General features: G+C 41.1%; 3 protein-coding genes across 4 annotated transcripts in view; 1 reads left to right on the top strand and 2 right to left on the bottom strand.

The window, feature by feature from the left end:
* Positions 1-955: 955 nt before the first annotated feature.
* On the bottom strand, positions 956-13,886 carry slc38a6 (solute carrier family 38 member 6). 2 transcript variants are annotated; one of them, XM_028566053.1, is made up of 16 exons: positions 13,577-13,884; positions 9,933-10,063; positions 9,731-9,804; positions 8,845-8,897; positions 8,695-8,734; positions 6,678-6,756; positions 4,591-4,676; positions 4,442-4,500; positions 4,294-4,365; positions 3,778-3,834; positions 3,208-3,287; positions 3,020-3,120; positions 2,783-2,907; positions 2,397-2,541; positions 1,960-2,054; positions 956-1,756 (listed from the first exon to the last, which is right to left on the bottom strand). In XM_028566053.1, exons 1-16 carry the CDS (start codon positions 13,667-13,669, stop codon positions 1,673-1,675), a joined length of 1,374 nt encoding a protein of 457 aa, XP_028421854.1. In that variant the 5' UTR covers positions 13,670-13,884; the 3' UTR covers positions 956-1,672. The 2 variants fall into 2 exon arrangements, with proteins under 2 accessions (XP_028421854.1, XP_028421855.1); XM_028566054.1 differs by lacking the exons at positions 9,731-9,804; positions 9,933-10,063 and having other exon boundaries at positions 13,577-13,886.
* Positions 13,887-13,895: 9 nt separating this feature from the next.
* Positions 13,896-17,149, top strand: trmt5 (tRNA methyltransferase 5). Its single transcript, XM_028566052.1, has 5 exons — positions 13,896-13,972; positions 14,130-14,728; positions 15,334-15,458; positions 15,579-16,218; positions 16,959-17,149. Exons 1-5 carry the CDS (start codon positions 13,965-13,967, stop codon positions 17,018-17,020), a joined length of 1,434 nt encoding a protein of 477 aa, XP_028421853.1. The 5' UTR covers positions 13,896-13,964; the 3' UTR covers positions 17,021-17,149.
* Positions 17,150-17,275: 126 nt separating this feature from the next.
* mnat1 (MNAT1 component of CDK activating kinase) overlaps positions 17,276-17,847 on the bottom strand; it is a 33,570-nt gene continuing 32,998 nt past the window's right edge. Inside the window, exon 8 of the mRNA XM_028566203.1 lies at positions 17,276-17,579. Within this exon, the coding sequence (XP_028422004.1) occupies positions 17,459-17,579 (121 nt within the window). The 3' untranslated portion in view covers positions 17,276-17,458. The remainder of the gene's footprint in view (positions 17,580-17,847) is intronic.

The raw sequence follows: 17,847 nt of genomic DNA, 5'->3' as shown, positions 1-17,847 counted from the left end.
GGTGGTTCGATCTCTGGCCCTGCAGTCCCATGTGGAAGTGTCCTTGGGCAAGACACTGATCCCCAAATTGCTCTTGATGCAGTGCCATCGGTGTGTGAATGTTTATCTGATGAGCAGGTGGCACCTTGTATGGAAGACTCGGCCACAGTGTATAAATGTGTGTGCATGGTGCCTGTGCCATGTAAAAGCACATTGAGTAGTTGTTAAGACTAGAAACTATGTATAAATACAATCCATTTACATTTATTGTTTTCTTGTGGCCCTACCCAGATGACCGATCCCTAGGTTGGGAACCACTTAACTACCTAACTACACTTTGACTAGCTACAATAGAAACATGCTACAAATTGATGCATTAGTATTAACCATCTAATAATGTCATATATAATAAATATAGCATACCATTTTTCAGCAGAACGAGTACTATACTTAAGTATGAGCTTGAATGCAGGGCTTATAACAGAGTGTTTTTATATTGTTGTATTGGTACTTTTACTTAAGGGTCGGAGTACTTCTTTCACCACCAACTACCAAATATATATTCAGTGTTGATAGTAGTTGTGATGCACTTTCTGTGTGGAGGATAGTGGCATAGAATAATTCCTGGACTGGGGAACCTCTTTAAGGGGGCGTGAAGAGCGGGCAGCCACTGCTTTCTGCAGGCACGACGGGGCCGGTCTGCCTAATTCCTTAGATTAAAACCAGCAGTCGGGTGGCTGTAGGTTCCAGAGGCAGCATGAAGACAATCTAAACAGCATCGTGATTAGAAACGTATCGAGCATGTGGCTTTCATTAGCTGCAGGCTGAACTCACAGCGCAACGCTGAGGAGCAGGTCTTAGCGTCAATACTGGGCCTGCCAATCAAACACTCAGCCATGAATGTGACATGTTAGACTGATGAGCTTTCCACAACACTAATAAAACAGCTTAGTGATTAAATGAGCTAACTGACATATCAGTATATAAACAATTTCCCTTTTATTAAATGCCACTAATTTGAAGAATACAATTATATTATTGTACAGTACATTATAACCACATACAGTGCACTGGATTTAACTGGTCCAAACATTCATTAAAAAGGTAAAGAATACAAGTAGCACCAGAAAAGTTTAGGCCTGAGGTTTGGAAAATCAATACATGCATTAAATGATTACGAGAAAAAAACAAGTTTAAAAGAAAAATCCCAAAAAATAAATAAATCAGGGAATGAAAATTAGTGATGGTGTATGTAGACCTGTGAAAATGTTCCATAAACAAAGTTTGGCAAAGCTGTATACCTGACACATTTATGGTTCATACTTGATCAACAGCATTTTCAAATACTGGCAGATTGGTTTAAATAAGGTTCATGATCATTTACACAGAACAATACAAAGGCTGTCAGAAAGTAAAAGTGAAAAACAAGGACATAAAATGAACATAATGATAAACTAAAGTCTGAAAGCCAGCGTGTAAAAAAGAAAAGTAAAAAGAAATAATCTGTAAGCATAACATGAAAAGTCTTTGTTTTGTTCTCGCTCATGTGCTGCGTTTGGTCTATGTTTGTGGGTTAGAAAGTACAAAAACACTAGTCTAGTGTTGAGAGAAAAACAACCTTTTTTATCCTCTATTCAGTTTATTTTGCATCCTTTTCCCTTTCTTTACTGTTGTGCTTTATTTGGGAAAGATGTTAGGAGTCATGTACCCATGTGATCACAATAAAAGAGAAACTGATGATTCCCATAATGAAACCAATGACCACCAGAAGGACAGCCTAGAGACACAAAGAGCACAAACAACACAGCATCACTACCTAAGAAAAAATTATCAAAATGAATTTAAAAAAGTAAGCAGTAGCTGTAGTCTATAAGGAAAATGGGCTCAAACTGTTTTTGTTATTTAAATTTAACAGAATTCAATATATATGATAGACAGACAGACAGACAGACAAATAGGCAGACATCAGTGTTTACTTACGCCAATGGAGTCAAAGGATCTGAGGGGTCCTCTGTTGATCTTGAGGTAGAAAATGCCGGGAAAAACAAACATCAGGCAGGTGGACGTTGTCGATCCTGGGGAAAGTAACAGGAACGTCACTTTAATTGCACAGACGAGAAACTGTATATTTCTGACAAAAGCAGCTTCAAAAACAGTTTGAGCAGGACTGCTCCATTAATTATGTATAAGTGATTTTAGCCACCACGATCAATAATTGTGGAATATTGACATCTTGGCTGAGAGCTTGGCAGATTTTAATGTCTGCTGTAGTCAAAAACAGATCCGAATATTTAAAAGTCACTGTTAAGCAAAATGTTTTTTGTCCGTAAAATAAAAAAGAATAATAATTATATAATTAATAAAGATAATATATCAAAACAAACATTTATTTCCCATTTTTCAATAACATCACATACCCACAACTCCAAACACATTTCTGATATTCGGCACAAAGATGGCCAGCAGCAGCACCACACCCAGGATGATTAGGGTTGCAATGATGTGGATCAGCCACGAGAAGGGCCGTCGTCCAAACAGCAGCAAAGTTGCAGCCTTACGGGCCTGGAGCACACACACAAACAAAGATAAATCTAACCAAACATACTCGTAGAAGATGTACTGTAGGCTTTGGACTGGAAGGAAGAACTTGTTGGTAGTAGTTAAAGGGTTTGCAAAACAGGAACTCAGCAAATGTACTGACATACATTTAATATGACATTCAGCATTATAAATGAGGAACGAGGAACATTCTGCAGTACTTTTTGCTTGTGTTAAAAGAATATTTTGGAGTTGGTGTACTCACAGGGAAGTGAATAAGGGGCACAGTCAGCAACACAGAGAGCAGGATGGCCAGTCGAACCATTATCACAATGATGTCCCGAGGCATATACCTATTGTAGCCAAGCAACAGCTCAGAGTCTACAAGACCTATGAGCAGGAGACATGAATAGAGTAAAGGTACAATGTAAACAGATATGACAGGGCTTGGAAAAGCAGCTACAGTAAGTAGTTGCAGTAAAGTGTGTCACTGCAGGCTTACCGTAGAAGGTGAGATAGCCAAACAACGCAGAAATTAGGTAAACCAGGAAGCTGAGGCTAATACTGGCATTTGTAATGTTCTGCATCTTGGCCTTAGTAGGTCTAAACAACATAAGAACACATTCACAGAGCGTTAAAATAAATTAAATTACATGAATTGAACAGTGAAAGTAAAGCTGAGAGGCTGACCGGTCCAGTTCGCAGTAGATTGGCAGGATAGCCGTGTGGCACAGGAAGGAAAAGGCCATGGTGGGGATGGCGTAGCCACTCTGCAACACACATCAGCCATAGCACAGCCATCATTAACAAATTATCAAGTTATAATACACAGTTACACAGGAGTGATGGAGCAGGTGGGTTAAGTGTTTGTGTAGCAGTAATTACCATCTGGGCTGCATGAGTGTGACAATGCAAAGCTCAGGTGTGAACTTCCCAGAGTACATTTATTCAGTGGATGGAATTATATATATATATTACTAAAAACCGCACAAGTGTGACCTTTTAGGATCACATTTTAAGTTGTGTTTAAACATCTGGACCAAATATGTGCTTTGTGTAATTCTGAACGTATATATGGCCTTTACATGTAACATAAATGTGAGTTGCAGCTGCATAGTACACTCGAGATCCTTATATATACAGCCCAACCTTAGGGAAAGAGTGAAGAAGACAGCAGAACTACTTTCAACAACTTCTCACTGCCACCTCACAGGTTCTGCATGTGCAGCGTAAAGAAAAAGGCTGGTTTCATAGACATACCTTACTGGACATGATAAAGAGTTTGGGTGTACATTCTGAGTCAGTGGAATTTAATATCTGGAGAAACAAGGAGAGAAGAGGGAGCATGTTATTTCTGAGAGGAGATGACTTCTGCAGTGCTGCTGTGGAAGTGGAAGAAACCTAAAGCTGGATTCCATTGCCTGGCTTTGGTGCTAAAAAGGAAAACAACCATCTAAGTAAACCATGCAAGGTCTGAAGCTATACTATGGTCTGTATAATTCCAAAAGGCCAGAGGTCATTTCCAGACTGATGCAAGGTCACCTGAACTTCCTTCCCCTCAGGACTGGCACTATTCACCATACACAGGTCTCTGCAGCCTCCTCTGGTCCTCATCAGCCAGAGCAGACATAATCACTCAGTCTCCTGTTTTCCTCATAATCCTGCGGCCGTGACCGTCTGGTCCAGACTACCTACCTCAGACCTGAGGTATCTTATGTATGGGTTTGTGTGCACGTGGAAGAAGTGTGTGCAAGAAAAGAAGGAAATTAGGGTTACCTGGAAGGCACCTGAAAGTGTAGTCACATTGTGAGGCAGTGGGCAGGGGATGGAAAATTTCTTGACCACAACCTGGAGAGGAGACAAGTAACATGTCAACAATATGAAGTTAAAAATAATAATTTTTAAACAGTATATTTTAACTCACCACAATTGCAAAATACAGCATAAAGAAAAAGCAAATGCTACTGGTGTAGCCCAGGAAACCTGTAAGGGTGAGAGAAAGATCTGGTGAGAAACAACAATTCAAACCAGTCACGGCAGCAAATCAAGATGCCACTTGATCAACGTACTAACCAATTTTAGTTAACATTGACAGAGGTAGAACAACACAAAGTGTGACCAGAATGAGAAGCAACCTGCCATCTTCATACCAGGCATGTCTGGAAAACAAGTGGACATGAATTATTAAATTATTAAAAAGGCCATAGCGTAATCAAGCCACATTTATCATCATCATCATCGTCATCATCTCCCTAGTCCTGCAATGTCAGGGACGACAGAGATGAATCTTCAGAGCCTTAAAATGGACCAACTCTGGAAATTTGTCTCCATTTCGTGCTCAAATACAGAGCGACAGATTCATCATGTGGTACGAATTAAGGGCTTTAGTTCTTGCAAACCATAACAATTATGTAATTCACATGCAAACCTTGTGTCGCTCCGTCAGATGAGACCACATTCGCTTTCCGGGTTTTTCGGAGAGGGGGAATAATATTTTCCTATGCTGAGGGATAGCCTTGGCGGTTTATTCAGGATTTGGGAGCTAGAAGAGAAGGGGGGGGCAACGTTCGAGGTGACACATGTCGAAGGCATGCCGGCTCTGCTGGGGTTGGGGTAAGGTGGGAAGGGTGCTGCCTGCCGCTGCTGTATGTTGGACTGCAGTGTGGGGTCATGAGGGACTGGCTCCACCACTCTTTATGGGGCTCCCACAGCCAGCAGCACCTGCTCTGACCACATCAACACCCACTGACCCCTGTTTGGCAGTTTCACAGCTGTGGCATTACCATAGGCGCTGATGGATTTGTCTCTGCGTCTACGCTGTTTCTGCCCTATAACTGGATGTCAGGGAGACCTCTGCTCTGACCCTGACTCTCTCTTGTCCAATCACTTCTATTCTAACCTAAGTTTAGCTGAACCACTCGACCGCAGCTTAGCTAACTCCTTTCTTACTTTTACAGAACGTTATGCACACACACAGGGATGTATAAAAAATCTCCACCACCACTAGGATCCATTCTCAGGAGGCTCGAGGCATACTGTAAAGGCGCAGGATACCTAGAAGACCCATGAAATGTGGAACATTTCACGCTATAACAAGATGCAGCATAGCTCTCAGTTAAGAAGTGTAGTATGACTGCCAATGAGTCAATCTCCACATAGTGTTGAAGATCAGCATAAATCTGGCAGATGCAGCACAAACCCAAATCCACAGCTGTCCACGTCTTTGGCCTTGTTACTGAACCGAAACACAACGAGAGAAACATAAACAGGCCATACAGTCCATTAGCACAGACAGATACTAAAAGATTGAGCACAACTGTGTTTCGCTCTGCCGTATTATGATAAATGAACCAAAAAAAAAAAAAAAAAAAAACCCTTTTCAATATAAAACAAGTCGTTCATTTAGACTTTGATGGAATTGAGTATGTGTCTGTTAACATCTCAAAGCCACTCATTAACAGAAATGTTTTGTTTCCTTCAGCAGTGAGCTGTAATTAGAATGGCAAAACTGATATCCCCTTGTATCAGTCTGATTCCGGGGAACATGTGCGAGAGATTTGGGGGGTGAAAGGAGAGCACTAATACAAAGCAGCTGTGTGTGGAAGATTCAGATGTTGACGGATTGGGCTGAGAGCAGCTACAACTCTTGCTTAAACCAGTGTGGCCAATAATAAAGTGATAGAAGTTACATTCTTGGCCTGGGACTTTTCTGTGAGGGCGCGGAGCTACAGGCTCGTCCACGTAGGCCAATGAAAGACATGGTCTGCTCATGATGGGTGATGTATGGCCCTCCATCATAAATACATTTCCTCTGGGCATGCTTCAGACTATACAGACCAGAGCCCGAATTTTCCTCCAGTTGCTCACAGACAAAGTATTACTAGTGTATGGTGGTTTCTTCTTCCACCGCATTATTCATACATTTCGCATTGCTCAACTAATTCAAGTCTGTGTAGCTTTGTGGTGCAGAAGTGTCAAATTTGACTTATCTGAAGGCCAAAGGTATAATCTACAACATCATGGGAACAGGAATGACTCATTCGTTATCTTAGTGCAGCTATTCTAAAAGAATGGCTTGGTTTTACCCGCAGCTGTGACAGATTTTGAACCAAATGTTCTTATTGGGGGAGCAGGAAGCTTATAGTGCTGTTTGTACCCACCCTACGCTGTCTGGGCTCAAGAAGCTGTCGATGGCTACAGGAAGCTCCGACTTCAGGATGAACAAATAGGATGACATGGCTGAGGGGAAAAGAGACAAAAAGGTTCAGAAAATCAGTTTTCGAAATAAAATAAACAAAGCAAAGCAAACAATCATACACAGCAGATGACTGTATATTGCCACAAGCTTGTCTTTATGCTGTGTGAGGGTGGTGTGCGTTTTCCAGAACAAGGAAATGGAAGACGGGATGGAGGGGGAACGGCGGCTCTGAGTTAATGCAGATGGGTGGGGCAAGCAGCTCAAGGGGATCACCAGCAAAGCCCTCGCTGCAGAGGAGCAGAGATTATGCAGATCTTCCAACTGCTGGAGACCGGGAGTAGCAGCCAGGATGGAGAAGTGAGAAGGGGGGAGGAATGCTAATAATAATGATCTCGGACGCTAATCCAGGTATTTCTCCCACTGCTCCACCTCACTAGGAAACAGGAAATTATCAGCCTCCGACAGGCTCCTTCCAACAGACAGCCAATCAGAGAGGAGATCAGGGTCACTTCCTGAGGATCATTCCAGCCCCCAAAAACTCCAGGAGAAAATGGGAAAGGGAAGATGGAGACTGCACAAGGTGGAGAGGACGTTTCTGGCTGAAACAGGATTCAGATGCAGTGTGTGGTCAGTCATAAAGGGAGATAATGTTAAGGGATTTAAATTTGGGAAGCCAGGCAGAGCCAGAGTTAACTGGGACCTCATTGCCCCCGGGGCAGGTCTTGCACTCGCCCTTTAATGAGCCTAGACCATAATCCCTCAGATCCTGTATTTGTTTATAAAAGAAAATTCCTCCAATAACCCTCAAGCCCACACAGACACTCACTTTTTGAATAACTAATGCCATTTATAAGCACTAAAATATGTCAATGAGGTTATTCTGAGGGAGCAGTTGCTTTACTGTTCCAGCCCAAAAGTTTCCCCGCAAAAGTTCATCCAACAACTTAAACGAACAAAATACATTTTTCAGCCACACAAGCCCATAAAGACACACTGACAGGGATCAGACAACAGGCATGATGCAATGGTTTAATTTCATGCAGTTGGTTACTGTAAGCACGACAACATTTTCATGGGAATCCCTAGTGGGATAATAACAAAAAAGGCCCTTGAGTGAAGAAAAGGGATTGTGGTGGGAAAACATATTCTAATAAGCATGTACGTAAAAATTCAAAAAAAAGTGATGTTAACCTTCTGTGTGTGGTCAGCAAACAGTAGGAGAGTGTGTTCAACATAAGACAGAGCCAGTTTCATTTTATTAAGAGTGAGGGGACAGGCTGGATGTGAGAGCCCTGGGCTGGTCAGTAATTAAGGTCAATTGGCCCATCAGCCTTTAGCAGTACAGATGAATGTTTACCCAAAGTGGGGCTAATTGCACTCTTATAAAAGGGGCCCAGGGTGTAGACAGATGCATGCTGGAGTGCTGGCTCTCACACATACTGCCCCATGCTGGGAAAACCACAAACATACCAGAGGGCACGGCAATAATCCACTCAGCCGTGCCACTAATGACTGTAGAGGAGCGATCGCCTCAGCTCTCCACTGTCTGAGAAGCGCAGTTTGTGGCTGAGGGACGGGTGGAGATGGCAGTAGGAGAGAGAGAGAAGTGTGGGGGGGGTAGGGGAAATAAAGGGAGGGGTCCCATTAGGTTACTCAACACTGGGTGGGTTTACCATCAGTGATCAATTAGACGGTAAGTCAGGTTTCAGGCCCAGGGGAGGGGACTGAGAGGACAGCGGCTGCAGGGTCAAAGGTTATCAGGGAATCCGGATAATAGCCTCATAGGAAGGAGGGAGTAAACCTGAGCACAGAGGCTTCTGATCACCAGTAGGAGGCCCTATCTGCCTCCAGAATAAACTGTCCATAGTCTGACCCTGCAGCACTATGCATCCTCTTCAACAAGAAACAAGAAAAACACAAAATAGGTTTATTTCCAACAAGAAATGTATAACTGTGCAGTGAAATGGGAGCGGACTTACCACCAATATTTTGGATAATAATAGAAATTCCCACCAGAACCTAAAAATAAATTTGAAAAGGGGGTTAGTATGAAAATGTCTCCTGGTCTAAGTGAGTGAATTCCTTTATCGAAAGGGCTAACTCACACAGATTCAAAAGACAACACTTACTTTTCCTGGTTTTTGCAAGGCTCGCTCTCCAAGGTCTTCATAAGAATTGATACCTATGAGAGTAAAATCCAAAACAATAAGACATACTCAATTACTTAAAAGAGTGCTCAACATATTCAGCATTGCATTGCCTGACTTATGGTGGACAGGAATCAAATGTTTAAAAGGGATGCAGCAGAACTAGAGAAAAAAACAGTTTAGGCACTCTTCTTCCTTGTCAAAACTTGGTGCCTACATTAACCACAATGCAACTCAACTCCTGACAGTTCAGTTGTAGATTTGGGTGTGCTTTGCTAGTAGTGGCTAAACTAGTCTTGAGTTGCAAGCCTCCAGCAGAGATGGGAAGCGGGCTACAGAGGTCTGCTAAGCTCACTTCTTCCCAACTCCACACCCCATTTCAAACTTGTAGTCAGACACAAACGGACTTGAGGCAATTTATCAGACAGCTCTCTCTGGAGCCACACAAGGCATTATACACATATGCAATGGTAGACCTGAAGATACACTTTAATGTGTAAATTTGGTGGAGTTCCCTTTCAAAAGATAATCACAAATCAGGATAGGATGTCCTTATCTTTAAGAAACTCAACATTATTTGGGTATTCAATTGATAGATAACAAACTTAACAATAATGTCTCTTTGTATCTTGTCTCATGGCTCTTTTGACTCTAAACCTGATTCCACATCACCTGATTCAATTACCACTAGGAATTAAATAAAGACAAAGAGATAGCAACATATCAGCTTGTTTCCCTAAATAGTCATCTATTCATGAGTGAAGTAAGGGGGGTAGTCCAGGGTGTGGGTTAAAAAAAAATCTGGATGAAACCCCCTGGATAAAACGCACAGGGAAGTGAGACTATGTATCCATTGTTAGTGTCTCACCTGTTTGGTCACATAGCTTTAGAAGGAGATGTATAGAGTAAGCTGCCAGGCTGGACACCAGTACTAACAGGAGACTAGAGTGGAAAAGTGCATAGAGTAGAAATTAGCGTACATATACTTGTTTTTATGTCTGATTTATTTAAAAAGCTGTCAGCTTTTTAAACAACCCTGTGATAAAAAGGTGCAACAAAAGCATTCTTACCAAAACCCAACTATTCCAGTATTAGCCATAGCATAAGCTAGACCCAGTATGCCACTGCCCATGATGGCATTCATCAGGTTAAACACAGAGGAGGCAAAGGAGGCTCCTTTGGCCCTGGTCTGCACTGATCCCTGCACACACAGCAGAGATAACATGTGGATACAAGATAAAGATGTAAAACAATGAGTGTGAATACAATGGAACAGAAGAAATCTGATTATTTTTGTAAGAGCTTTAAGAGAATTGCTCCTGACAGTATTAAGAACAACTGGCCGGCCCTGATGATAGATGTCATGAGACAACACTGCAGTGGCATGTAGGATGAGGGAATGGGAATGGATGGGGTGGGATTTGAGCTGCTAGCTGTGGGACAGCTGCCTGAGCTCAGGATAAGGGAGCTGCCCAAACTGCTTGACCTCTCTAATAGGGGATATCCTGGAGAGAACGAGTGGCAACTCTGGTGTCAGTGTCACAACAAGCTTGGATTGACCTGCGAGCCGCTGAATCTGATTCACCCTTGGTTACAGTACTGAAAGACAGGAAGTAAACTATGACAGGGATGAGATGAGATGGAAATGCCGACTGGTTGCCATGTAAAATTATAATGCAGCAAATGAAATTAAACAGATTTAAAGATACTAAGAATGTGACTTTTAAAATAAATATGCACTGGAAAAATAATGTGATATGGCATAAATGAATGTATGCATATGGATGTATTCATCACCAGCGTATTACTGTTCAGGATCACTGTGGGGTAAAGGATATCCCAGCATGCATGGTCGCCAGTCCATCTCACCTGGTTCCTTTTCTATTTTATGTCTTGTGCTTGGCTTCAGATTGGTGATAGGATTAATCTAGTTATGTTCACTGTAATTTGACACATGTTACTATGAGTGGTGCAATTAATCAACTTAACATGACAATGTGTCATTATATTAAGTGCAAGGGTGTTTCTACTCTCACCACTTCCTTTGAGCGGGGGATACTGGCCACAGTAAATCACGTGTAGGCATTCACCTACACTATGTCCGGCCCTATTGGCTAGTCGGGAGCACCAATCAGTTTTTTTGGTCACGAGGGCTGGCGGTGTTCAGTCATGGTGCTGGGTTTAAATCATAGCCAAAATATATTATAGGATGTATATGTATATGTTATGTCTGTTTATTTATTTAGTTTCACTGCAAACGCAAACTACATCACATCCACCTTCACAAAGTATTTTTCATGCTACTGGATTTTGTCATTTTAGTTTTTTTCTTGTTTTAAAATGGACAATAGGGCTAAGGATGTATTGTTATATTGTTTTGTTTTTTTATCGTCATCGAGATATCAACTGGAGCAATAAACATATCGAGAAAGACACTCCAAGGTTTTTAGGTTTTTAGTCAAGTTAGTTGAAAGAGAGTATCAGTGGAAAATTGCACATTAAAATGTCATTCTTTTTTAGTGGTGTCTTTTGCAGTGTTTCCTTTAGGATTTTTTTTTAGCAGTGGGGGCAGGTCTGTCCGAACAACGAACAGGGGGGTGGCCCTGTTCGTTTAATAGTCGACTCAGAAGAAAGCGAACATTTTGACAATAAACTACACCAACACAACAGTATGTGGAGTTAAATTGGACGGGCCCAATAACCTTTGAATAGTTCTAACTGTTGTTAAATTGCAATGTGAGCGGCATTATGTCGGCAAGATCATTTGAAAGGCAACTGCGACTACATTTTTTGGACAGCTCTATTTCTGATACCGTGGTGGCAGAAATTTTGCCATGGTGGGCCGCCACTACAAAATCAACATAGAGGAAACACTGCTTTTGTATTCAATTCAATGTTCAATTTGTTCAACAAAAGAATGATGGAAATGATTTTAATTTCATTTGTTTAAATTCAACAAGGAATTTGTTGTATTTTAGCAGAATACTGAAAGCAGCAGAAAAGCAGAACTGAGTACATTATAATATCTGTTTATTTATCGCAAGTAATAGAGATATTCGCATAGCTTCCTCATATTGTGCAGCCCTAATGGACAATAAATCTTTAAACGCCTATCACAAAGTGGAAGTGGATAATTTAAACAGCGCGTCACACAGGTGTTGATTGTTCTCTGACTCAGCCTCTCAGCGGTTTATGGAGGTTTCAAAGATGTTGCTACATTTATCATTAATGCTGCCCCTAGGCTGCCTGCACTCGTAGCCCACTCTTTTTATTTAAAGTATTTCCTATACCTTGCAGCACATCGTTCTCTACATTCATGGAGCCCACTCGAAGAGTATGGTGTAGACCTGCTCTATATAAAAAATACCTTGAGATAATTAATGATGCCAGATGATTTGGCACTACATTAATAAAACTGACTTGACCTGATCAGAAAGCTTTGTAAAAAGGGGAGATTTGTGCTGAGAATTATGACAATTTATAAAATGTGATTTAGTGTCAGAAGCCGAGCCAGGACCTAGTAGTGTGCAAGGGATAGCTGCTGTCAGTGTGGAAGGCACATCTAAGTTGTTGTACCACAGTGTGTGAACAAGCAAACATGATCATATTAGTTGTAATATCACCATGTTCTATGCCTAAATGTTACTAGTGATCCATTATGCCTTTTATCCTCAAAGTAGGATAGTAAATATACAAAGCCCACAATTGTAAGGGAATAGGATGAAAGTAACATGAAATATTATACAAAGGAAAAAATAGATGATGGTGTCATTAGTGCAATACATTTTACTTCATTCTTTATGTCTTTTTATTTATTCTTTTATTTCATTATACGGTCTGGATATCTTTGACCACTTATTTGCACAGAAAATAGATTTCGATATTATTGAACATCATTGGGTTGTAAATATGTTAACTGTTTTAAATTGTGAAGCAACAATTACCGTGTTTGCACTGAATTGGAAATGGTGATATTTTACAAAAAAATACACTGAATTACAAGGCTGTAGAGAACAGTGCGCTATTGCAGACTTATATAAGGTTTTAACTACATTATTTTAATATAGTCAGTTGTTAAGTAAAGTGGGCCGGTTTAAGGCATGAAACTCCAGGGCTGAAAATGAGTCCCACTCCGACCCTGTTGAGGATTTAGACTTTTCTAACAACCTGAGGAGGAGTTTTCATTATACAAGTAGGCTATTATTTAAAAAAGAAATAATCACCCATAGTCTGCTTTGAAGGCTGGTGCCGATGGTCTTTTTAGACTCAATATCTTTAAATGTGACTGTTTTTAGGCAAAACAATTAAGTTCAATCTAAATTAAATAAAGCTATAGACTTTGGAAAGCTCTCTCTAGGGCCACAGACCATAACTGTTTTTATGGGCTGAGTGGTATTAATCATGATGAGCAAACTGATGTCACGTGTAAAATATATGTACCATTTAAATGTAATGACATGTAGAATTAATTTTAATTTGCATAAGAGATACAAATATAAATAGAGATATATCATCCACGGTGTCATTTCTGTTTGAGGGTGGACTTTCCCTGTAAGTGCTGACAGAGCCGTGATTTCTGTCATAAACATTTTGAGTCAGTCAACTGCGTTCGATAGTTCACCTGTGCATGGAAAAGCTGCTGCTACTTATTCCTTAAGTTTACTTATTTAGAAACACTGTTTGGCGGTGAAAGACAGGTTGTTTTAGTACTTACATTTGTTAACAAAGGTGTAGTTTCGTTTCCTTCGATGTCCCCGGCGCCACATTCACGATATAAGTCAGCGGTTTCATTTCCATTGATGCTCATTTTCTACTCTGGACAACTCAGGACACAAACTACAAGAAACAAACTCTCTCTGCCTCGTCCAAGCGCAAAATAAAGTTATGAAACCATCTTCTCACTTTTAAACTCCACTCTTATCAATTTGTCAGATGCTGACTGTTGTTGTTTTTTCGCTCACATCACGTGCCTCTCTTTTCCGTCGCATTTGGCACGTCAGGAGACCGCCCAATCAGAAAGCTACTCTCCGCTCGTTTGACCAATCACCAGCCGGCTCTGGTCGACCATTGATGATGCATTTCAACATGCCTGAAAGCGGAGAATGTTGAGGTGAGCTCTGAATGTGAAATTTCTCATACATAATTGCATAATTCGCATTTATTTAACCCCAAAGTCGTTCCGTTTAGTTAAATAAAACATTCAGTTTACAGTTACGATGTGTTTTATAACTTGTCTGCTTCATAACCCAACGTCTTTGTCATTGTAGGCTTTTCTTCAGAGTATTTACGTCTTTACAAACTGAAAGGAACCTAAAGGCTGCCGCTGTGCACCGGAACTTCTGCTCTGCTGCCTCACTGCCAGCCTCAGTTTGTTCTGGCTTTGCTGTGAAGACCATAATGGAGCCTAAACTGTACCGACCCCCTCCAGAGGTCCGGGGTATGACCTCTCTGGACAAAGAGGCCTTCACACAGACCATTACTGTTCCAGCTCTACGGGTGCCCACTGGGGTCTTAAACAAAGTGGTAAAGAGCCTAAGAAAGGCGACCATCCAGCGCCCAGGGGTGCCCAGAGTGGTGCAAGATAAAGAGGAGAGCAGTGACTTTCGTTTAGTCCTGTTGGACCCCCACAGAGGGTCCTCACCTAGCTTCTTCAGTGAAGCTGAAGCCGACGCTCTGAGGTCCTTCAGTGTCGCTGAGGAGCTTCAGTACTATGAGCTGCGGCTCACCTATCACAACCTGAAGAGTGAAGAAGTGTTGGAGGCTGTGCTCCCTCAGGGCCAGGACGTGACCTCTGGATTCAGCCGGGTGGGACACATCGCACACATGAACCTGAGGGACCACCAGCTCCCATACAAGAACCTCATAGGTGAGAGGCAGATGTAGGAAGATTCCCTCATTCTGTGTTGTGAGGATGATGGTGGATAGTGTGGTCTAACACGTAGCTCCAAAATCTGCCACAGTTGTTCAGTTTGTGTTGAGATGTGGTGACCGTGAAGGCCATAACATGCAATTCACATCTTTCTAGTACTGGACAAACCATTTCACTGTATTTGTTATGATTCTCCACTCATTTATTGAGGGGTTTCCTTTCATTTTTGACAGTCAGATTATTGTTACTGTGTTCTCTCGAAATTATTACTGCGGAAAACACATGCCATAGCAACATGTTTAGCATGTCAAGTTTCAACCACACACTTCTGTGCCCGAATTGCAACTTTAATGCACAATTCTTTGACTTTGTGTGTTGGCTCCATCCTTCTTAAATTGACAAATAACCTCAACTGTGACTCACTGTTATTTGAGCAATTCTTTCTTGGAGGAAGAATTGTTGACATTTTATCAATGCGCTACTATTCGGTTTTGGTCTAAAACACTTTTTATCAGCTTTTTCAAAAACTTCTTGTACTTTACATGTAAAGTATAAGATTTGTTTTTATGTTCATGCTAACTAGGTGGCTGCTTCCATTGTAGGTCAAGTCATCATGGACAAAAACCCTGGTGTTACTTGTGTGGTCAATAAGACAAACACGATTGACTCTACTTACCGTAACTTCAAGATGGAGGTGCTGGCCGGAGAGGAGAACATGGTCGCCAAAGTAGGTTAAATCACAAATGATTTACATGTACTGCATAGCAGCACTATCTATTTGTACAGTCGTTCTCAGATATAATCAGATCATTGACTGATGGTTGATGACATCATCTTTGTGCTGCAGGTGAAAGAAAACGGGGTGACGTACGAATTTGATTTTTCTCGTGTATACTGGAATCCCCGGCTGAGCACAGAGCACCAGCGTGTGGTGCAGCTTGTGAAACGTGGTGACACTGTGTTTGATGTGTTTGCTGGTGTTGGACCCTTCGCCATCCCGGCTGCCCGCTCGGGGGCCAACGTATTGGCCAACGATCTCAACCCAGAGTCCCACCGATGGCTGCAGCACAACTGCAAACTCAACAAGGTGGAGAAGAAAGTCAGAACCTTTAACTTGGATGGCAGAGCGTTCATCCAGGGGCCTGTGAAGCAGGAGCTGCCTGTGCTGTTGAAGGGAAAAGCCAGTGTCCATGTAGTGATGAACCTGCCTGCCTTGGCTCTGGAGTTCCTGGATGCATTCCGAGGCCTGTTGCACCAGGAGACTTCCTGTGATGAGAACCTACCCATGGTGCACTGCTACGGCTTCTCTAAAGATGACAACCCTGAGACGGATGTGGTGGAGAGGGCTTCCCGCTGCCTCGGGTTCCCCCTGAAGGAGCAATGTTCTGTGCATTTTGTGCGTAATGTAGCACCCAACAAAGATATGATGTGTGTGAGTTTCACACTCCCTAAAGAGGTCCTCTTCAGCGCTGATTATGAACAGACAGGTCAGTTCTTGGAGACTCAATTTTAATCCGTTTTTTTTCTGCTTAATTTTTGTGTATTATATTTTACTACTTCTTAAACAACAAAGTCAATTAATCAATCAACCAAAAAATACAACTATTTTGATAGATTGAGTAATTTTTCAAGCAAAAATACCAAAAATGATGTATCAAGCTTCTCAAATGTGAACAATATGCCGTTTTCCATCTCACCAAGTAGACGGAAGATCTTTAAGTTTTCAACATTTTACTATAATAATACCAATGCACATTCCTTGTATATGAATACTTACTTGGCAAAAGACCTGTTTCTGATTTACAATAATAAGCAGATTAATCAGTGATGAAAATACTCTTTATTTGCAGCAGTAACTTAGAGGTAGAGCTGCAAAGATTAATGAGATTAATTAGTTGTCAACTAATAAACGCCAACTATTTTGATAGCCGATTAATCGGTTATAGTCATTTTTATACAAAAAAGTAAAAATTATTTGATTCCAGCTTGTGAACATTTTCTAGTTTTCATCACTACTCTGAATATCTTTGAGGACGTCATCTTGGGCTTTGGAGAACACTATCGTCACTTTTGACAATTTTCTGACATTTTATAGACCAAAAAACTAATTGATTAATCAAGAAAATAATCATCAGATTAATCAATGATGAATATACTCTTTATTTGCAGCCCTAACTGTGTGTGTGTGTGTTGTACTCAATTCTAAATAGACTTTGTTTATCCACAGAACCTTCAGTAGAACCAGCTCCAAAGAGACAGAAGTGTGAAGAAGCTACAGATTCAACGTAATCATATCAACCCGCCTCTATAAGGATTTGAGAATTTGGAGGGGTTCTTTTTTTTTTTTTTTTTTTTACAAACTGAGTTTAACTGATGATTTTTTTTTTTTATGACATAATAAATTATAACCCAACTTTGCTTGACCATATGTCTTAAGTTGTTAATTTTTAAATAAATCTATAAAATCATTGAAAGCTTTTCAGTGGTCATTGTGTTTATTTAAATATAAAACTCAATAAAAAAAAAACTTCTACATTTTGTTTGTTCAAAAAAGAAAAATCAAACACAATGTTTAAAAAGAAAAGAAAAAAAGTCACATACACTTGACTAAAAATCAGCCAGTGCAACCATCTACCACAGCAGCTTTTGCTCTCTCTGTAGCAGTGTGGCTTTTATTGTCGTTTTAGTCACATTTCTAACCAGTGGCTGTTTTAGCTCTGGATGTGCTCAGCGTTTCAGAAGGAACAGCCCACTGAAAGCATCCTGAAGCGCTCGATGACATGCCAAAGCTGAGGTGTATCCTCCAGCTGTGTCCTGAGGCATGGCAGCCCGCACGTGGTTTAGATACCTGAGAACACACAGAGAGCTTTGGTCAGTAACAGCAGTGATGTATTTTGTAAATACAGTGACTGACTGGCAGCCTGAGAGCTGCTTTCAAATAGTAGTTCCTGTGAGTGTAACTTGAGTTTACGTTTATTCTTCATTAAATCCACACTTGAAGTTATTTTTTCTGGCTCTCCACGACCCTTTGGCCCTTCGATGAGATCAACGAAGACAGACGTACCCATACACTTACACTGGAACACCTTGTGCCTAAAAGCCTCTCCAACATGGCG

This window comes from Perca flavescens, chromosome 20 (genome assembly GCF_004354835.1).
Source record: "Perca flavescens isolate YP-PL-M2 chromosome 20, PFLA_1.0, whole genome shotgun sequence".
Taxonomy (NCBI): domain Eukaryota; kingdom Metazoa; phylum Chordata; class Actinopteri; order Perciformes; family Percidae; genus Perca; species Perca flavescens.
Note: the sequence above shows the minus strand (reverse complement) of the source record. Positions and strands in the feature narration are given on the sequence as shown.